The sequence below is a fragment of the Oreochromis niloticus genome, linkage group LG7 (genome assembly GCF_001858045.2).
Source record: "Oreochromis niloticus isolate F11D_XX linkage group LG7, O_niloticus_UMD_NMBU, whole genome shotgun sequence".
Taxonomy (NCBI): domain Eukaryota; kingdom Metazoa; phylum Chordata; class Actinopteri; order Cichliformes; family Cichlidae; genus Oreochromis; species Oreochromis niloticus.
Window position 1 is genome coordinate 78,379 of NC_031972.2, and position 22,495 is coordinate 100,873.

Genomic DNA, 22,495 nt, shown 5'->3' on the forward strand with positions numbered 1-22,495 from the left:
GCAGATTATGAACGAAGGACTGGAGACTGGACCGAGGCATAAACGCGTGCGCTGAGCTCACTGTTATGGAGTTGCTGAGCTGCTTGACTCTCTGTTCCAGCTGCTCTCGCTCCAGTTTCAGCTCCGAGCTCCACTTCATCAGCTTCTGCTTCTCCTCTTCTTTAGCTGCAAGAGAAAAACGGGAGAGTTGGTCAGAGTTCACCAGTCCCGGCAGACGCAAGACGCAAGAAGAGCAAAAGCTGCCGTCACCTTCTTTGTAAGCAATGTAGGAATGAACGATAGCCAGGGTGCCGGGCCAGGGAATGGCTTCTTCTTTCTTCAGGATCTGGAGAGAGAAGCTGGGAGTTTTCACAGAGGCGGAAGCTCGGAAAACAGTTCAGGAAGACAAATTTAGCCGCCACCCTGCGGTGGGGCCGAAACGGGGACGAGCAATGGGGTGGATGGATGTGAGATGCAGATCTTTACACAATGAATGAGACAGAAGCACAAAAGAACAATACTGTATCACGTTTCTGCTTACAAAGGATCGAACAGTCCTAAAGTTCAGGCCGGCGGACTGCAGTACCCCCTTCCCCCTGACTCAGGATCAGTCTGCTGTGGTTACCTGATCTTGGCATTTTGGACAGATCCACATGCCTTTAGGAATGGTTTTCAGGGGTGGATCCAGGCAGTCCAGGTGATAAACACGAGAACACGTGTCGCACATGAGCAACTGGCCACTGCGTCTGCACACAGTGCAGAAGTCCTCATGGATGTCTCCCTGTGAGGAAGAATTGGACCAATCAGTTTCCCCACCAACCATCAGCAGAGAGGCAAGGTGGGGGCGCCGTGATCTGGTTTAGTTTACAGTCTGGGCTTGTTCTAATGACATGGTGTGTTGTGTTAATCGACTGAGCCCACACAGAGGAGTTAGAATGTGCTCTGCAGTAGAGTTATCAATGACGCTACAGGACTCTGTTCACTTTGTAAGGCTGACTCAAAGTAAAATCAAGTGATGAGTGCGGATGAGTGTCATGGAGACGACAAACTAATGGAGGAGTGCAAATGGTGACAGAGCTACTGGGCCAAAAGGACTGTGTGTGACGGGGCATCCAACCCTCTGAGCTGTCCGTCTCCCCCATCGTTACTTACATCCCCAGAGCTGGGGCTGGGCAGGGGGAGGGGATGGACGGGGCTGGAGGGGGAGGTCGGGGTGAGGCTGACCAGGTCCGGGACGCTGCTGTATTTGGGTGGACGACCTGGGTGAAATGAGACAGACGACAAAGACGGAAAACAAAGAAAAAAAGAAAGATGGAGAGGGGGGAGAAAACAAAAACAAACAGTCTGTATGACATACCTTGGAAAGGGAGTCTTCGTTGGCTAGCATGAGTCAGGGTGAGAGAGGAAGAGGAGGAAGAGGAGGAGTCAGAAGCACAGACAGCAGGGTTAGTGCTCCGAGCGAGCTGACGCCAAGCTCTAGTACAAAGCTGCCCGTGGACTGTCAGAAGTCAACACCCCAGTGGCCGACCTCACGTTCCCACTCGCCTTTTTGTCTTTCGACAGGTTCAAACGGAGCGGCTCAGACTGTCGCCGCTTAAAAGTCATAAAACAGCTTAATATGGTTATGAGACGCGTGGACCCGACGGGCATGCCATGGGTTGGGCGCTCAGTTGGGTCGACCTGCAAGCTCGTTACTGGCTTAACAGAGACCCGAAGTTAAAAGACAAACAGGCAGAAATGAATAAGAGAGCGGCTGCGGCGAGGTGGAAACCTGAGGTCAGCGTTTGAAGGGCGAAGGAACAGTCGAACATCAGCGCGGACACTGACGCAGACTTCCTCCACCTCTTTCGGGACGTGTTAAAATCTGACACCACGAGCTGCGCGTGAGGTTAGCATCTAGCGTTATCACGTCTGCAGCTCGACAGTCGGAAAGTGTGATGTTATCGAATCAGAAACACCGTTAGTCGTGTTACCAGTGGCGTGGCTCCGCTACCAGCAAACAAACATCATGGGCGTTAACTGGGAGTCAGGGTGTTCCTACAATTCCCAGAATGCATTTCAGCTCTTCCCAGAGAAAACAGAGGGTCTAACCGGATTCATCCCCCTTCATCGGAGGCTCCACAGCCCTGATCACCAACCTCGGCATCGTTTCAGAGGGTACATCTGTGTCTGTGTTTAGTCTGTGAATGAAACCTGACATCATCGCACTAAATGACACAACATGCGGGCAACATTTCAGCCCGTGAAGCTTCAGAGCCTCGAGGACAAACGAGCATGAATCCGGCTTAGACGGAAACCCGACTGAAGCGACAGAGACAGGAAGCAGAAGCAGGAGAAGAGTTTCACAGCACGTTATTAGCACAGAGCATCAGATCAGACACTAATCTACCGTTTCTACTCTCCTTCCACTCAATGAAACACACACACACAGACACGCTCTTCTCTGCCACGACTCTCAGCTGATTATTGTCTCTACTGTAGCTCTGCCTGATTCTATTGTCATGCATCGTTCAGTCTCTACTGGTTTCTACTGTCATTTCTACCATCTTTGGCCTGTATTTCATACGGACCTCTCTTCCTGGTCCCCTGGTGCAGAGGGCTGTTCAGGTAACTCACTGCACTCTTTTTCCTCTGAAACAAAAGAGAAAAATGTCATTAACACTGAAGTCACTCAGCAGGTAAAATATCGACGACAACTACTTTAATCAACCTTCGAGCTTATTTAAAAACAGGTTCGGTTTTATTATTTTTTAATTTTTTACTGCAGAAAAATGACCCAAACTCGTAAACACGTCATCGTACTTTGCTTGACTTTAAATTCACAAACGGGAGTCTGGGACGTACCTCGGGTTCAAACACGGCACCGCTGTACACCGGGTTGGCTGTCGTTCTCCTCTTACGCTCCTGTCTTTTGCTCTGAATTTCTGCAAATAAAAACACATCAGCGTTTCCTGCATAAGTTTGCTCACGTAGCAGCTTCACGACACCGAGACTGAAACCATCGCTCACCTTCCAGGTGGTCGTGTGTTACCAGGCCTAAGGACACCATGAAGGCCAGTTTCTAAAGGAGACACAGCAGGTGAATCATCACGCTGGCAGGTTTGGTACAACAACAACAAAGTCGTGCGGTGCACAAGCGGCACCAGCAAAACGTGCTCCAAGCATCAAAGTAAAAGTCTGCAGGAGAACATCCTGACACAAAAATCCATCTTTTTAAAATGATACATTTTCAAATGAGATGCAGAATGTAAGTATTTTATATCGATGTAGTAAAGCAGCTCCTCTTGCCGTACTTTCTTGAGCCACGCCTCTTTTCTCCATCTCAAACCCCACCCAGGCACACAATGAAGCCCCACCCACTCTGTCCCTGTGGCCGGTCTTCCTTCTCTCTTCCCAACCAATCACAGCAGATGGCCCCGCCCCTCCATGAGCCTGGTTCTGCCGGAGGTTTCTTCCTGTTAAAAGGGAGTTTTTCCTTCCCACTGTCGCCATCTGTTTGCTCATAGGGGGTCACATGATTGGTGGGTTTCTCTGGGTTATTTTAGGGTCTTATAATATAAACACCTTGAGGCGACTGCTGTATAAATAAAACTGAGGGAGTTTTGGTAAACAGCTTTTTCTGGGTTTTTGGATCATTGGGAAAATCGTGCACCTTTATCTCCTTTCATGACATCAGCCTGTGTGTAAGTTTGAACTAGAACATAATAACAACACGTTTTAATAACAATAACATCTACTTTAAGATTAACAACTAGAATTTGCAGGTGAAACGTGTGACAACAGAAAAGGTTCAATGATTTATGCTAGAAAATACATGACTTATGTGTCCCTCTGTGGGTCATACCTCTGGGTTCTCCTCTTTCTTGGGGGGCCTGGGAGGAGGAGACACAGGAGGGGTTGAGGAAGAGGAGGAGGACGGGAGGCTGACAACGGCGTGCTGCTCTGTTCCTCCTGGTTTAACAGTCTGCTGAGAGAAGATTAGACGAAGACGGCGAGCTTCAGTCACAGAAGAGCGACGACACTGGGGAGAACATTCCTTTATATTTTCATTATTTTTATTTTCTGTTTTTCATTGAAGAAGCAAAGCCCTCCACACGGCCTCCTTCAATAACACGGACCAATGCGACACAGCGCCATCGTTCAAAGGCCCGAGGGTCAAACAGGCGTCCAGACTCCAGTGAGAACCCATCAGCTGCAAACACGGGACCTTCAGTGGGTGTGACAGTAAGACACGAGCAGACGACGCCCTGCACGCAGCTCTGCAGCGCTGACTAATCATCAATTCTAACACTGATTAGTCTGACAGCGAGACCCAAACAAGCTGTGAGCGTCCAGCTGCCCGATGCTCCAGCTGGAGAGCATGTACGTTTCATCTGATCGCTGCTGTCGGGAACGGGGCGCTGTCCACGCTGCTGCCACTGAGGCGGACTGCGATTTAACCATCACAGCAGCAGATTTTAAATATGTGGGCCAGATCCACGAGTAAAAGTAGATTCTTAGTGAGGTTCTCCTCATCTATACAGACACCAGCTTTATAAATCACTTCAGTCCTTTTAGAGGGAAAAACAGACCCTGCTGAAGTCTGAGAGGCATGTTTGTATCAGCGCTGTAGTTACCTGAATCACCACAGGGGGGTGCTAGACTGGCACACAACCCTAACCTGTAAATGAACTAAAACTGATATCAAACCTTTCAGTGCTGGACACTGAGAGCTTTTACAGCGTGTCGGAGGAGCAGCGACACACGAGCGCCACCTTTAAATATTTAAGGTCATCGCCTCGAACCTCCTTATTGTTTAAACATCAGAACTACAAAACTATCCAAAGGTTTCTGGAAGTAAAAAGTAGGATCTAAGATCATGATTAAAATCAGATCCTGCTGTGCTGAACAGTGCAGTACTGCGTCAGTACTGACGCAGTACTAACGCAGTACTCTTACCTTGGGCTCATTGGTCAGGCTGCTGATCTGGATCGGCTGGACTGGAGTCTGAGTGGGGACGGGGGTGGGCACGGGCACCTGGGCAGGGCTGGCGAGGCGGGTCGGTGCAGCGGAGACCGGCGTGGTGATGACGATGCCCGTCAGCGGGGCGGCGCCGGTCTTGCTGCAGGGCTGGCCGTTGACGATGCGGACCTGGTGGATGGGCGCCGATGACGACAGCGAGGACGAGAGCTTGGTGGCCAACATGACGGGCCGCTGCAGCAACTGGGGGCCGCCATCATGGGCGGGGGAGGGGCCGGAGCGATAGGGACATTGGTGGGTGTGGCCAGCTTTGGCCGGACCTGGTGACGACACACAGCCAATCAGAAATTGGCACAAAAATGACCTGATACTGCCAGGTAACGCCACTGTGGAGCTCTACCTCAGCCTGACTGAGCCTACCTTTACTATTACTTACTACTACTACTTTTAGTAGTAGTAGTACTACTGAAGCAGAGTAATGTTACAAACATCAGTTCATTTATTTTTATGTATTAAATAAAAAAGACAGACACAGCACATCATACGTTGAGTAAAGCAGTGCCAGCTCTGCTACCCACACAAGCCCCGCCCCCAAAGTCCCAGTCTTTAACCACACCTACAGCTCACTCTCAAAGTGAATAAGGCGAGAGGAGCCCTTCAGAGTGAGACAAGGGGCGGGGTTTCAGAGTGAGACAGGGGGCGTACTGGTAGGACAGAAAGGACACGTATTGTTTAGACTTGCTAAAAATGTAAAAATACATTAAATAAAAAAAGAAAGTATTTTCTCCAAAATCACCAATAAAGTAAAACGTGATTGGTGGAGGAAAAAAACAAAAACATAATATTGTTAACAATATTTAATTGTTTTATAACCCTAACCCTTCAAACTTCACACGGAAGTACTCGAGTATTTGTTCTGAGCTAACAGACAAACGTGGCTCCTGGTAGGATGACTTCTAAGGCCCAACTCTGATGTTTTGCGGCTCGAGCTCCCGGTGGCGTTACTCAGCACAAACACCGCCCACGTTCCTCCAGCGGAAGGGTTAAAACACACCGACAGCCAGGAACACAAAAATACCAAGAAGCTGCAGGAAACAAGCTCTGACCAAAGAAAGGTAAAAGACACTGGTACACAGGCAGGAAACCTCCAAAAACACCTGCTCACAGGTCAGTCGGGAAATTAAAAGAAGCACAACGAGAGGAGAAGTGATGAGTAAGAGGCAGCACACAGCAAACAATGTTTTAGTGCCACGGAGCAAGGCATGAGCGTTTGCTTCGGCGCGCTCCTGCCCTCTCCTGGAGAGTGAGCGCGCCACCTCGGGTGGGCCACACACACTGATCTGAGGGGGTTAGGGTTCGGAGGCGGGTCTCACAGTGACGCACCTGTGGCTGAAAGGCGGGTCGAGGCGTCAGTCTAGGAGGCGGGACAAACTGAGGAACTTTGATTGGCTGGGCGGCGGCGGCGGCCTGCACCTGAGACAAAACCACAGCAGATTGTGGATCCGTGCTGCTGACATCTGACCGACACGTCTGCTGCGCTCGGTTCAGGACGCGTCGCCAAGCGTTGACAGCAGAGCGTGGGAGTAAGTAACTCTGAGAACACGCGGGCTTTAAACCAGGTACATCACACACCTGTGGGCTCTGCTGAGGGAGCAGGATGGAGAACTGGCACAGAGCAGCTGCTTTTGCACCGCAGGAACGGGGAACCCTCCAGGGACCAAACTCGGTCGGGTGTTGTTCGCCCATAAAACGCTCATAAACTTCGGGGTACTGTGGGATGAGCCGGCCCACCTTTACAAACCCAGATCTACTTTTTAGAGCTCATGGGGTCATGCTCCATCTCAGCACCGTACTGTAAACATACGTTTACTTTTATTGGCTAAATGATGTTTCTCAAAAGCTATAATAACAAAGTATCAATGTTCCTCTGGATGTAGCGATGTTGCTGCATCCAGAGGAACATCCAGGTGTTTTGTGTTAGCGAGCTGTCTCGAGTCTTTTCCTTGAAAAGGTTCCTGGGAGTAAAAGTTCCGAGTCCTTCAGGTGGAACACTGGACTGTGCGCAGAACACTGTGACCTCTGTCAGTTCCTCCATCCAAGCAGAGACCAACACTTGAAGCAAATCTGACCCTGCCCTGCTCTGAAACCTGAAACACGAGCCTCACCTCCAAGTTTGAACTCTGTTCGTGTCAGCGCTGTTCGACAGCTGCGGTCGTTTCTGTCTTCTGTGCAGTATTTTAATCACCGTAGTTAGCAGACCTTAGGTGGTCATGCTGTTACAGCCTGTCCACGCTGCTAAAACAAGTGTATGTTTAAAGGTAAGACAAAGCTGCATTAGTGTGAGTTTCAGGGAACGATGGCTGCAGAACAATTTAAAAACGACCTGCTGTGTTACAATTCGTCACTTCGATCACTCCATTTCTGACTTTTAAGCTTTTTTCCTGACATTTTTTCACCTGACATGTTTTTAAAGATGGCCCTCGCTGTGGTCAGTTTACCCCATCACCATCGAGGCCCGCCCAGGAAGTACCTACCCACCCCCAGAGGTGGTACTTCGTTGTGTCCCGGCGGCCCAGGAACGGGCGCAGAGATGTTTCCGCGGTGGAAAACCACCTGGAAAACCCTCAGTCGTGTCGTGTCGTGTTCTTTTCGCGATTGTGCGCCCCTGAGAGGGGAACTGACCCCCAGAGGGAGATGCTAGAAGGCCACCACTGCCGCCGCAGCCCGCTCGAGCACTTTCAGAGAAACAGAGTCGCGTGAGAGCACACGCAGGCGGGTCAGCAGGCGGCGGTCTGAAGCGTCTCCTGAGCTCGAACAGATCGCACCGACGGCACACTTACCACCATGGCGTTCTTGGACACCAGCCGCATGGGCTCCGAGCTCTGATTGGTCAGCTTGCCGGCCACCTGCAGGTTGATGGGGGCGTTCTGCGAGTCGGGTTTGGTGATAGCTGTGGTTACCATAGCGACGGTGGGCGGGCGCTGCGGCAGGACGGTGCCTGGGGCAGCTTTCAGCACCAGCGTCTTCGTGGTGAGGACCGGCGTCACTGTCAGCGTCTGCGGAGGGAGAATTTAACCCGCAACACGTTTAAAGACAGTCGGATTTTAAGACGTCCCGTAAACAGCGCGTCGGCTTTCATACCTGCTGCAGCGCTCCAGGTATCTGCTGGCTCTGCAGCGGGTTGGCCGGCTTGATGTCTCCTCCTGCTGGAGGAGTTTGGACCTGCAGCTGCAACTTGGCCTCCGGCTCCTGCTTCACCAGCAGCTCCTTCCTCAGCTGCTCCACCACCTTTTTCTGCAGGCGAGAGCACAGCACATTATTCCTGCCGCAGGCGTCACTACTCCATTCAAAAAAGCTTTATTGAAACAAAGTACGGGAGGGGGGTTGAAGGGTGTGGAGGCAGAGGGTCGACTCTCAGAGGAAAAAATTTATTTTGGGGCGGAGTCATAAAAAAGTGTGTTTTTTCACTGGTGATTGTTCATGTGGTCATTAAATTTAGAAAAGTTACTGTGCAAATAAGTAACCAAGCATCTCTGCATGGCTGAGGAGGAGGGGGAGGGAAGGAAGGGGGGAGGGAGGGGCAAAAGAGGAATAAGTGAAAGAACCAAAAAGAATGAAAAGCAGAAGAAGAAAGGGGTGGAGCTCAGGAGGTCATGCACACACTGACGACGGAATTCTCAGTCGGAGGATAAAGCCCATCTGTTGCTTAGCAACAGTCGACTCAGAAGCAGGAACTTAATGGAGTGAAACACAATGAGGACGCCGCGAGAGAGAAAGCAGAGAAACACAAAGGAGGAGGAGGAAAGTGGCGGTGCTGCTTTCAGAGAACTGTTTGACCTTCTGCCAATAACATGCAGCACTTCATCTGCCGCCGCTGCACAGGGATGTTTAATCTCGCACGACTTCTGCTTCACAGGTCCGATTCTAAAAACACACACTTCCTGTTTAACTCAGTCTTCCTCGGCCTGCAACTTGGGAGGTTCAGGCATGATGACATCAGCGCGACGGTGAGGCGCACACTCTAAACAAAGGTCAAGGGTCACGTACTTTTTCCCAGCACATCTGAATGAAAGAAAAAGTGCAATAAAAAAATCTCAAATCACTCCTTTTCCCCAGAATCAAAGAGATTTGGCCATGAGAGCAGCTGCACGGCTGCCAGTTTAATTACAAGAAGAAGAAGAAGAAGCAGGAGGAGGAAATGGCCTACATTTCTTCTTTTGAACTTCCTTCAGACTGTTACTCTGCCTAACTCTGAGCCCACCCCTCACGCTCCTGCTCATATTCCCACTGAGGCGGTTTATCATCAGGTGGGAGCCGAGCTCAGCGCGAGACTAATCTGCCGACTCTCTGACACCACCTTTAGTCATCTGTGGTTACGTAAGACGCCCCCCTGCACAAATACGTGCACGGCTTTCTGTTTCCCCACAATAATCTGAGCTAATCCCGACTCCAACATCATCTCAGCACACTTCAGTCTGCACAAACGTTTATCCAACAGCGTCTTCTTTGATTCTGCACAACGTCGAAGCAGCGAGCACAAAGTGTTTCACATGCAGAACAAACACAGCGAAAAACACGCAGGGAGCAGATAAAAATAGGAGGCACAATGAAAGCGTTCAAAAATAACAGAAGACAAAGAGACTACAGACGTGACGTAACACAAAGATGTTCATCTGATTCATATATCACAGGGACTATTATGAACTCCAGACACCAAATAATCACAAAGCCATAGAGAAAGACCCCAAACACACAGAGTCAAACAACAGTCACGAGGAAGAAACAAATGACCACCGAAACTCATGAAAGAGACCCAACCCAGTCAGAAACTGACAATGATGCAAAACAAATACTCAAAGACACAAACGTGCACCGCTGTCTCCGTCACTGGCTGTCCTGTGACCCTTCATTAATAATGATGTAAGCTCATTAGGTGAGACTGTACCACTGCCCTGAGCTTTGGTCTTAGAGCGTTTCACTCCTACAGCTGAACTTTATCGTCTGTGAAGCTGAAGCGCTCCGAGCTCACGTTTCTTTGTTTGAAACGACAGCTCGGTGAACTCACCCTCTAATATCACAGAAGGTCACGCTTTAAATGAGCCCACAGACACGAGCTCGTTAGCACAAAGCTGAATCACGTACCTGCTTCTCGCTGAGCGCTGTGATCTTTGCTTGAAGTTCGTGGAGCTGCTTCTTCAGATCTGCATTCTAACAAAAAACAAATGCCATGAAAAAAATGTCTGAAAAGTTTGAAGCTTCAGAGGTGCTGATAAGAAATAAGAGCTTGGACCTTACCTGAGGGTCCTGCTTCATCTGAGCAACCAGTTTCTGCAGAAAGAAGAGTGAGCCAGTAAGAAAACACAGGTCACACTGACACCTGCTGTTCATCACAGGGAACTGCACCCAAAACAGAGCAGCGCTCGCTCTGAAGGACACGCATCCTTTGATAAGGATCGCATTTAAACTAAATAAACAAATGAAAACAGATGAAAAAGACCCCACCTGACCTTGATTTCTTTTTTTCCTGTTTTACTGTCACACTATGAACATTTTCAACTTTTTCATCACTTCACCACAGCAAATGGTAAATGGCCTGTATTTGTATAGCACTTTTACTAGCCCTGCCTAAGGACCCCAAAGCGCTTTACATACCCAGTCATCCACCCATTCACACACACATTCACACACTGGTGGAGGCAAGCTACAGTTGTAGCCACAGCTGCCCTGGGGCAGACTGACAGACAGCAGACATCCACGTGACACTTTCAGAAACAATTATACTGTAGATGAATTTAAGCGGTGCGTAACTTCAGGTAGTTATTATAGTAATATTAGTATATTATCAGTACTGTGTTATTTCTTGTTTATCTTGTGGAAAAAAACTATATTTCTAACGCCTACACTGTAAGCGTCCTGTAGTTTCCGGGGTGGATTACTCCGCCCGACTTTGAGGCAGAAAAGTGCGACTGTGCTCCGATGTTACAATGTTACTGTTTCACATTTATGTTGGTAAAAAAAGGACTGACTGAACATCAACGTAATGAATATTAAATAACAATGAATCCACTTTATAATCTGCTTACATGAACTTACGATGTAACATCTGGAAACATTGTTTTTCCTGTGAAACTACTTAAACTCACAGTATAAATATTCCTGAGGCTCCTGTAAAAACCTGAGCTGTTGCCTCCTGATTCGATCCTTATGTATTTGTAGTAAAGGAAGCAGGCTGTGTTATGGAGTGTTATTCAGTTCAGACGCTGAACTTCGAAAAAGAAGAGCGAGCGGCCAAGACAGGAAACAGCTGAGCCCACAGGGTACCTGATGGATCTGGATCTCCACCTTCAGGGCCTCCTGTAACGTCTGTAATTCCATCATGGATCCAGTCAGTCTGCCAGCCGATCGATCAGCCTGCGCGCACACACACACACACACAGAAAGGTGAGACGCTGGCGTTTCAGGGCTACACTTACCACACCTGTGTGTGTGTGAGCTCTCACCTGAACACCGTCTCCAGTAGGAAAACCATCCAACTGAAGCATTAAAGTGGCGCTGCAGAGGAAACGAAGCACAGACACATGGATGACTACAGAGCAGGTAACCTCACCTGAAGCTGTTCATTACACACAAACAGGCTCCGAGCTTCATCGTGCCCAAACATCAAACACTTCATTCACATCAGCATTAATGAGCCTCACACTCCACCATAACAGCACTCACCACCTGGCTGTGGGACCGGACTCCACCCCTCTGTGCTGCCCTGTAACACACAGCAAACACACACGTTACAAGCCCAGTGTGTTTAGGAGACTTTAAATAAAAGACGTCTTTATTCCAACAACGATCACACCAACAGAACCGGGACCGAGTCAGTCCTGAACCAGCTTCAAATACTCAACAAAACAACTCAGCAGGTGTGCAGCGGCACACACCTTCAAAATAAAACACACGTTTGTAGACTCAATTTGTACGTCCTCACCTTTCTACCACCTGCCAACGTTTTCTGAAGCTTTCAGCTTCCTGTGAGTGTTTGCTGTTCAAGTTTTAAGATGATTCTTTTTATTATTTGACAGTTTGGGTTTGTTTTTCTTTGGTCCATAAAACTATCACTTTCACATGTGAGCCAAACCTGATCAGGTCACACTGCCCACAGTGATTCAGAGGTCATGTGACACACCAATCTTTGGTACAAATGCATTCAAATCAAAGAGGAGTTTTGAGTAGAAACACATTAAAAACGAGCCTGTCTGACTGTGCAGTACTCACTCGTGTTTCTCAACAAAAAGAATAAACCGACACATTTTTCCATCACAGAGACTCAAAAACACAAAGAAACTCATTCAGAGAAGATCATCATCATAATAATGTGTTGCATCACCAGCCTGTTAGTGCATCCCGGCCCCTGCAGCGCCCCCTGCTGTGTGGATGCCAACATTTACATGTCTTTGCATCAGTGAGACAAAAAACATCCTCTAAACTAAAAACCAGTCCAGAAACGGGAACTAACATAAGGGTCAGGGCCCTTCAAAGGGTCGCCAGAAATACACCTGGGGTCCTGAGATGATTTATTATTTATGACGAATCCACGGAAGAAGTTAATCAAGGAAAAACATCCCCATCATGTCTCTGAATGCTGTTTGGGATTTATGTGAACGACACGTCAGGAAAAAGTACTCAGGAGTACAAAGAAGTAGAAATACTCGAGTACTTCACACCCCAGCCTGTAACCTGCAGACAAATGAAGTACTGAAATACTCATAAAAACTGTAAAAGCTACAAAACAAAGTGCATAAAACATAAAAATTGCTTCATTTTTACATTTTTAAAGTTTAATTAGAATAAAAAGAAAAGAAAGAAGTGCACGAGTACTTTCACTTTAAGTACACACAAGTATTATAGCCTCCAGCCTGCACCTCAAACTACTTTGAGTTATTGTTGGGCATTTTGTAAGCTTAATTAGTACTACATAATCCTCTGAAATAGTGCTGGGCGATATGACGATATATATCGTGTGGACGATAGAAAAGTGTCTATCGTGCCATTTGTCTTCTATCGTTTCTATTGTTTCTAACCCTAATTTTATAAATTATTACATAAAATATATCATTAACCCTTTACAACCGGTCGGAGCAGGCACGCTCCGTTTTGCCTAACTATTTTTAAATCCCTGTAGAACTGGAACCACTTGAGGTAGCACAATAATTTTTTTGGCATATGAAACCGTAGGAGTTGTACTTACATCTTATTCCATTAGCTTGCCCGAGGTCACGGTTTCCTTCCACATATAGCTTTGCAAAAATTGCATAAAAAGCACTTCCAGCAACAAAAACATAATATTCCAGAAGCACGCTTTGCCGATCCGATCAGCTGTTCATAACACTTCCTACGTTGGAATGTAAGTCAGCGCGAACTATCGCATGTCCGCCATTACCTGTACAAAACCTGAAGTGACGTCATTTTCGTGCAAAATGTAGTTTTTTTACCTTCAAAGCCTATGTTGGTGTTTTTAAAAGTCATGTTTGACTTTATGCTTTTCTGTGTCGTTTCTGGGATGCTTAGAAGTCAAATTACACTGTTGGAAATAGTTTATTTTGATTCACATGCTGTTTTTTAGCAAATTTGCATTATAATATTTATTTTCATTTTTCCTGCAGTATATAAAAATTAGTGTATCTCAAAAATAAAACTATGGAGACACTCAAAATAAATTTCTCGTGGTTGGAAACTATTTTGTGCAACTTTTTTGTATTTACAGTTTTGAGGGATAAGCCTCTGAAATTTCTCTAACTAGAAATATATGTAAAAAAAAAAAAACAATAGCGATTTTCAATTTTTTGTAGTTTATTGCACTTTTTTGCAATTTATGTAGTTACTATGGACTTAATGCATACATATTATTAAAATTTGGGCTATAATGGTTGTATTGATGTATAGCAACTTGAAATGCTCCCACAAATGGGACTACAGCATGCAAAATGTAAAGATAAGCTCTGGCTCCATTTTCTCTTGCATAAAGTTAAAAGTATAAAAAAATGATATTTTTTGCAACGAAACTCCGTCTTGTGGTTTTGCGACATGGTGCTGCTTTACGTGCACCCGGATTTGCGACACGCTTTACGGTAACTCAAAACAAAGACTGCACCCTCTCCACTCGCTGTTTACAGACTGCATACTTTCCAGATGACCACAGGTCAGGTGGTATATCGTGATATATATCATTCATTATCGTGATATAAAATAATTCATATCGTGATAAATATTTTTTCCATATCGCCCAGCACTACTCTGAAACATAGTGTAAAGTAGTGAAAAATAAGTAGTAAAGTACCTTAAAAGTGCACTGATGATGGTAGTAGTACTACTATGTGAGAAAAACTATTCGAGTACTTTCTGTTTTCAAATCCTCTGATTTATGGTTGAAAGACTGGAGGCTGAAACTAGTGCAGTAAAAAGTACTTTTACCTCTAAAATGTATGGGAGTACACTAGAGAAAATACTCCAAGTACCTTAAACTGTCGTTACACATGTCATAAATGTACTACAACACATCCTGTGACCCGGGAACGGAGTACTGCGATTTAGTGTTTACTACTTCAAAAGTTTAAAAACAACCAAGTAACTGCAGTAATAATGCAGTAAAAAGTACAACATTTAATGTAGTACAGAGTACTATTAAAATCAGATTTAAATACTCATCGATGTCGTCGTTCATCAAGTACTTTCCACCACACCATGAAACGTGGAGAAGTACTTAAAAATGTAGTATTCAGATAAGCTGAGTGCAGTAAAAAGTACTCTTTTTTTTCTTTTTCTTTTTTACTTTTATTGCCAAAAATAACAAGGCAATTCACATCAGCAACATGACCTGAGACCAAATCTGCAGTATATAATGGTGAGGGTAATTCAAAAACTTAATTTAAAAGGAAAAACATATATACACATCATATACATACATACATATCAATACCTACATACCTAAGCACAGATGTAACAATGTTAAGGCTTGAATGTCCTTTCAAGATATTTTATAATTAGTCTCCATTTTTTCTCAAAGGTTGGCACTTTTAGTTGTAGTTGAGCTGTTATCCGTTCCATCGTATAGACATGTCTAGTTTTCAGAAGCCACTGGGCAACTGTGGGCGTTTCTGGTTTGAGCCAGTGGATTGTTATCATTTTTCTTGCAGTCATGAGGAGGAGATGTAGGAGAAAGTGCTGCTCATAGGAGGAACCATCAGGAAAGATATCCAACAAAAAGATCAGAGGATCCATTGGGAGGTTGACTGACAATATGTTTTGTATAATGTTCTTAACATCCATCCAGTACTGTTGTATGTAAACACAGTCCCAAAAGATTTGCGTCTGGTCCCCGACAAACCCACACCCTCTCCAACATTTATCACAGACACTACTTTTGGATAGAAAGGTTTTCAGTGGAGTTCTAAAAAAATCTTAATTTAACCTTCCAGTCGAATTCCTTCCACATTTGACTACCCACCCCTCTGTGGCAGCTACAGCAGACACTCTCCCATGTGACATCATCCAAAATTATATTGAGTTCCATTTCCCATTGTTGTTTTATATGATAGGTATTATCAGACATGTCAATCAGCAGTTTCTGGTAAATTAAAGACACTTGGTTTTTCAATGTACCCGACTTTTCAAGCAGTTTTATAAAATGGTTTTCCAGCCCGATTGGTTCTCTTCTAATATTATCCCAATCTTTGTGCTTTGTAATGTAGTCCCTTAACTGTAAGTATCTATAATGGTCCCCTGGGGATAAAGCATATTTAGCCCTTAACTGGGCAAAACTTTTAAGAGTATTCTTTTCAAACAGCTGATTGACTGTAATCAATCCTTTCTCCGCCCACCTCTCAAAACTCCGATCTGACAATGATGGAAGGAACTCAACATTTCCATTTATGGGAATCGCTCGAGACATGGTAAAATTCCCTTTTAACATTTTTAACACTTGGTTCCAAATCTTTACAGTGTGCTTGACCCATGGGTTAGTTATTTTAATTTTTTTCCGTGATTGTGGGTTGACAAATGGGAGACTCCGAAGGGAGATACCTGGTAATGAATACTCTTCCATAGATACCCACTGCATTTCTGGATCATGAATAATCCAGGCAGTCATTGATTTTAATTGAGCTGCCCAATAGTACATTCTGAAGTTAGGCAACTTGAGGCCCCCTTTATCTTTTCCAGACATTAACATTTTGAGTCTGACCCTTGGTCGTTTATTCTGCCAGATAAATTTAGATGTAATGCTTTCTAATAATTTGAATGCCAGGGCTCTAGAGTGCGACCAATTTGGTCGCAAATGCGACCAAATTTCTCAATAGTGCGACTAAAAAAAAATACTTGGTCGCACCGTATTTTCTCGGGAGAAATCACAATAAAAAGTTTCCGCAACTCTGAAAGTCTCCGTGTGTTCAACAACAGACACACATTGTGCCCATGTCGTGTTCTAAACCAATCAGAGATAGTCAGAGGCGGGGACCTCTGTGATTGGCCGTGGTCCAGATATTCCTGCAGGCCTACGTATGTTTACGTTTGAAAGTGCGGGCAGATAGAGAAGGGTGAGTAGCCAGGTCCGATAGAAGTGTATGAAGTTGGTATTGAGAAAATATGAAAAGAACAATTGATAACTTTTTCGTTAAGTTAAGGCCTGATCAGTCCAAAATTCTGAGCCAGCGGTCTGACACGGAGCCGACAACCTCTCAGTTTTTGTCAAATACTGGTCCGGAGACGGCATCAAAAAATGAGCCACATACGATCGACTCCCAGCCGGAGCCCAGTGAAAGTAAAAGTGAAAAAATGTATAAATTTCGAATCGAGTGGCTTGACCAGTTTCCCTGGCTAAGATACAGCCAAGCTGACAATATGATGCACTGCATTTATTGTCGCAAGTGTGGAAAGACCATGGCCGGCAACACTGCATTTGTCACTGGTGCTAATACGTTTCGACTTGAAACGCTGAAAAAGCATACAGTATCGAGAAGACACATTATATGCCGCGATACATGCACTGCCCAAATGTCCCCTCTTCCCACTGCCTTTCAGCGGCAGGCAGGAGTAAACAGGTCATCGGAGAGATCAAGAAGGCCAAATTACAGGAGCTGGCCATCTGAGGGGCATGTGACTGCAATGGAGGACAGTCCATAAGACAACAAGTTGTTCGGATATTGAAATGTTCAGATTGAAGCCTTTGACACTTTAAGTAACTTTTTAATTTAGATTTTTTTTTTTATTTAATATATCTTGAGATGTTTTACATTTCTTTAATGTTGAAATTTCAGCTCAGTGAAGCACTTTAAGCACAAGCATGTTTAAGTAATCTTTCTTGTAGAACTTTGCTACAAATAAAGAGCTTTGTGTTGAAAGGTTGTTAGTTAATCATTTACAAATCAATATTTACAAATCAAAAAAACGTGAACATGTAAAACTGCGGTGTTAAGCAATGCAGTTAAAAAATTTGGGTACGCCTAACTTTTGTGCTGGTGCGCCTAAAAATAAAATTTAGGCGCACCAGTGCAACCATGGCAAAAAGTTAGTCTAGAGCCCTGAATGCAGACTGTGGGATCAAAATGGGTAGGTTCTGAAATAGGAATAATAGGCGTGGAAGAATATTCATCCTTATACATTCAATCCTCCCCATAAAAGTGAGTGGGAGTAGGTTCCATCTGTCCAAGTCCCCCTTAATCTCCCTGAACAACCGATCATAATTGAGTGCAAGTAACTGATTGGTTTTAGGAGTAATAATTACCCCCAAGTATCTGAAGCCCTGTTTGGAGTGTCTAAAAGATACAAGATGATCCAGCTATGTGGGCCAGTTGCCAACAATCATTAACGCCTCAGATTTATTTGTATTTATTTTATAACCTGACACTGTACCATAATCTTCAAGGTTGCTCAGAAGGGCCGGGACAGAGGTGACCGGATTCTCTAAAAGTAGCAGAATATCATCTGCGAAAAGTGACAGCTTATGTTGTGTATTGGTTTCATCTCTAATTCCTTGTATGAGAGGGTTGGATCTGATCAGTTCAGCTAACGGTTCAATACTAAGAGCAAATAAGGACGGCGATAACACTTCACCCTGTCTAGTGCCACGGCCTGGAGAGAAACAGTCAGAGCAGTTCCCATTAATCCTTACCCGAGACTTGGGATTTTTAGTAAAAAGTACTTTTAAAACAATAAACAGAGTATTTTAGCTTCCTGTACTGAGTTTCAGGCTGTGGCATGAAGTACTTTTCTTAGTAGTACTTTGATTTACTGTGTTGTACTTTAAAAACTGTAATTACACAAAAGCTCGCAGTACTCTGGTTTGTTGTTTTTAAAAGTCCACGATTTAACCACTAGACCTGTTTTCCAAGTACCTCAATACTACACAAGATGCAGTAGTGCCGTATTACTAATTTAGTACAAAGTACTTCATGTCCAAAACTCAACACCTGAGGCATGAAGTACTGTTATTTTCTGTGCTGTAGTTTAAAGTATTACTCTGATTTGTCTCTAAAACTTTGAGGTGAAAGTACTTCATGCAGTATTAGTATTCGAGGAATCTACTTTTCAAGTACTTGAAAACTAAAAACAGGAGAAAGTACTCCGTTATTCAACTGTCACTGAAAAGCTTTAGTAGTACTAAGAGAATAAAACTGAAGTACTTCCAGTTTCTGAGCAGTTCAAACATGTATTTACATTCAGTAGTACTCTGTTTAAAAGTACTTTAAACACAGCATGAAACCTGAGACAAAGGGACTCAAAGTACTTTCGTACTGTGTATTTTGTAAGTACCTGGAGTAAAAAAAACTTTTGTAGAATACAAGAACAGAGTAACAGAAAATACTAATACTCAAGTACATCTGCTTTATGAGTACACAAAACTATTAAAACTGCAGTATTCAGTGGTAAAAAGTTTCCCTTTGAATGCAGTCTAGAGCAGTACATGTACAGTACCTCAAACCTTAGAAGTAGTAGTACTGTAGTACTAATTAGTAAAAAAGATTTACTTCCATCTTATAGTTTAAGTACAGTACAAGTACACAAGAGGACAAACAAACACCAAAGTACTTCATGGTCCAGGTCATTAAAAAATGTACTTATACATTGTAGTACTGCAGCCTATAACGTAGGACAAGTACTTTGGTTTACTAATGAATCCACCACTTCTCTTAGTACACGCTTAAGGTAAGGTACCAGAAATGTAAATACTACTGTACTTCCATTTTACAAATACCTTAAACTTGATAAAAACTGTAACAAATGTATTTTAGTACTACAAACTACAGCCTGATCCTGCAACAAGTACTCCCAGTTACTCTTTTCTATTCAAAAAGCTCGATTTGTACAGTACTTTTACTCTTTAAATCTTGCAGAGTACAAATTTGAAGTACTAGAAAATGTAATCATAAACTTCTATTATCCAAGTACCCAGAAATAGTACTTGCATTTACTGGTAAAAACAACTTTATACTGCAGCCTGAAACAAAGTCCTCTGACTGTATTTAAAAACCTTCATTACTGCAGTACTTCCCTCTGAAATTTACTTCAGAATGAAAATAAGGATTTTTGTGTACTTCATCTATCAAAATACTAAAAACTGTACTTAGTAGTACTTTATTACTAGTTTATAAAAGGCTACTTTGTACTATAGTCTGAAATGTTAAACAAAGTACTCTGATTTACTGTAGTACATTGTTAAAAAGCTTCATTAGTACACACTTGACTATTTCTACTATCCACATACTTTAAAACTGCACTTAGATATAGCAGTACACATTAAAGAGTACTTTAAAGAGCACTGTGTGCCACCGGACGAGGGTCTGTGTCGTACAAGTTTCATTACTGCAGTATTTCCCTCTGAAGTGTAGTACAATTGTAAGAGGAAACACAGTTTTCCAAGTCCAAAACTAAACTACTGTATTACTAATTATTAAAAAAGCACTTTGAATTAGATCCAACTGAAGTACTTTGTTTGTTTGTTTGTGTTAAAAAAGCTTCATTACTGCAGTACTTCCGTCTGAAATTTACTAGAGTGAAAACAAAAATATTTGTGTACTTTCACTTTCAAAGTACTTTAAACTGCACTTCGTAGTGCTGCATAACTAATTAATAAAGTAGTACTTTACCAGTCTGGAATATGAAACAAAGTACTCTGATTTACTGTAGTACATTGTTAAAAGGCTTCATTAGTACACACGGAGTGAAAACAGAAATACTTGAATACTTCTATTAGACGAGTACTTTAAACAGCCCTTAGCTACAGCAGTAGTGCATTACTTACTAATAACAAAGTATCTGAAGTTACATCCTGAAACAAAGTACTGTGACTTACTCTTTGGTGTTTTTAGTTAGTACACGTCTAAATTTACTGCAGGAATTAAAGCAGGAAAAAAGCAGAAATATTCGAGTACTTCTATCCCGCCCCGAGGTACAGTAGTACTGCATAAGCGATAACTAAAAGTACTTTGTGCTGCAGCCTGCAGTGCGAGCTGGGGGCCCTGAGTACTGGGACCTGTAGTTTTGGGGTGGGGGGGTCCCGGTCCACCTGAGAAGCGTCCATACGTGCAGCACCTGAGCGGAGGTGCTCGGCGGCTGTTAGCGGGCTGTGGAGGCCGCCGGTTAATTGGAGTAATTGCTCCCCGGGTGGGACGACAAGTTGTCGGGATAAACTTCCCCGAGCAGCCCCGCGTGCCACCGCAAAGGGCCCGAAAAGGGAAGAAATGAAGCTAAAATGGAGGGTTTCAAGATGAAAGCCGCCAAGTGCTTCTTCTTCTTCTGCTGCTATTGCTGCGGGAGTTCAAACACTGAAAAGTGGGTTTTTGTTTCGGGCGGACAAATTAATGTTTTATAACCGTCTTATTAAGCCTCTGCGGCCCTGTGGACGCTCGGTCTCCCCTCGGAGAGCCCCCTGGTCGCCTGTTTGGGGGAACCGTCGCGGTTTACGGGCTGTTTTTCGGTGTTTCGGTGTGAAAAAAAACGTCCGACATTGCTCCGTCTGAGGCTGAGAACAAGTGGATAACGTTAGCCGTAGCCGCTAATGCTAACCATCCTGTTAGCCGCGCGGAGCTAACGCAACCAGCAGCCACGCTGATAACAACTTCCATCAAAGATAAAAAAACACGGCGGCCGAGGGGCGGCAGGGCCGGGGGCACGGCTCGAATCGGGCTCCAACAGTCCCGAAAGACGCCATCTTTTTACAAGAGTCAAGAAAAAAAGCCCTGACAGCGAGCAGGCGTCGGTGGGTCCAAGTTATATCGGCCCCTTGTCCTCCAGAATATCAACTCCTAGAATAAGAAACAGAGCAGCTAAACACACAGAAACACACGGGAACACAGCGGACACACATCGGCCGACAGCCCCGCACACCTGCCCGCAAACAGCCGCAGACACACGGCCACGGGCGGCCGCGGGAGACGCGTAAAGTTTGACAGCAGGGAAAATTAAAGTTATGAAATTAAAAAGCCCAATGTGCACTTACTCAGCAGCAGTCCTCCTCTGGATTAATTAAATATATATGTGTGTAAGAAGCCGATCCGCGGTGAAACAGAAGCGCACACACAGCCCGGCCGCCTCCTCCCCGCGGGGCTGGACCCAGCTGTCGTGTTTCGGGGTGACTTTTAGTGGAAATTGTGTAAAAAGAGAGAAACTGAAGCTACAAAACAAGAAGAACTCTTCTTCAATCTCATTCAGCTCAGCCTCAGCACATCACAGATCCCTGCGCCGCGGAGCTGGACGAAGGGGTACAAAAACTCCTCGCGGCTCCGGCGGGAGCTCGCTCATCCGCCGGGGAGCGGTCGATGTCGGTCCGTGTGGCCGTTAAAGTTCGTTAAATCGGGCCGATGAGCGAGCCGAGGCGCGGGGGGGATGTGTTCGGGAAGCGGACTACTTTTTGTGTCGGTGCGGCGAATTTATTTCACTTTGCCTAAGGAACGGCGGTGCTGCGACTCCCATTGCCTAGGGAAAAAACCCGGATGTAAACTCAGTGAAACTCTATGGAGAGAAAGTCACACACACAGACACACACACCGTGAAACTCGGTGGCGGAGCGGAGCACTTTGTTGTGTTGTTGTGTTACCGACCATCTCCGCGCTTCACGCCGGGCCGGCCGCTGCCAGCACGCCGCCCTTCAGCCTCCACCTTCGCCTGCTCGCTGCTGGAGCCGCTGGACTGTTGCACTTTGTGGAGGAAAAGGAGGAGGAGGAGGCCTTTTTTCTCCTGCTTCCAGAGACACGAATAAATAACTCCGTGGAGGAATGTGACCACAGAATAAACTCACAGAAGCCAAACGGGAAACACATCAGAGCTGCTTCTTCATTTTATGATGTCGTCATCCACAGTGATTGTTCAGGCTTTCATATTTTCCTGCCCTTGGCCTCAGCTGTTAAAGCCCCTTTTTGTAATTACCCCGCAAAGTGTAATTAAAGCTTTCAGCAGCAGGGGGCAGAGTTTCATCAGTGGCTGGGTAATGTCTGAGTAAAATGTTACAGGGGCTCTATATGACCTTAGAAATTACCCGTAGCTGATATAAACCTGTTACAGGTCTTAGCAATAA

The 22,495-nt window shown here is 45.0% G+C and overlaps 1 protein-coding gene across 1 annotated transcript in view; it reads right to left on the reverse strand.

The window, feature by feature from the left end:
• phf21ab (PHD finger protein 21Ab) overlaps nucleotides 1-21,906 on the reverse strand; it is a 28,676-nt gene extending 6,770 nt beyond the window's left edge. The window contains 19 exon segments of the mRNA XM_025908687.1: nucleotides 62-165; nucleotides 250-325; nucleotides 605-760; nucleotides 1,132-1,238; nucleotides 2,550-2,610; nucleotides 2,824-2,903; nucleotides 2,989-3,040; nucleotides 3,824-3,946; nucleotides 4,918-5,187; nucleotides 5,190-5,258; nucleotides 6,322-6,411; nucleotides 7,779-7,994; nucleotides 8,080-8,232; nucleotides 10,081-10,146; nucleotides 10,234-10,266; nucleotides 11,260-11,349; nucleotides 11,439-11,490; nucleotides 11,659-11,698; nucleotides 21,422-21,906. Coding sequence (XP_025764472.1) covers nucleotides 62-165; nucleotides 250-325; nucleotides 605-760; nucleotides 1,132-1,238; nucleotides 2,550-2,610; nucleotides 2,824-2,903; nucleotides 2,989-3,040; nucleotides 3,824-3,946; nucleotides 4,918-5,187; nucleotides 5,190-5,258; nucleotides 6,322-6,411; nucleotides 7,779-7,994; nucleotides 8,080-8,232; nucleotides 10,081-10,146; nucleotides 10,234-10,266; nucleotides 11,260-11,349; nucleotides 11,439-11,480 — 1,788 coding nt within the window. The 5' untranslated portion in view covers nucleotides 11,481-11,490; nucleotides 11,659-11,698; nucleotides 21,422-21,906.
• Between the last annotated feature and the right edge of the window lie 589 nt (nucleotides 21,907-22,495).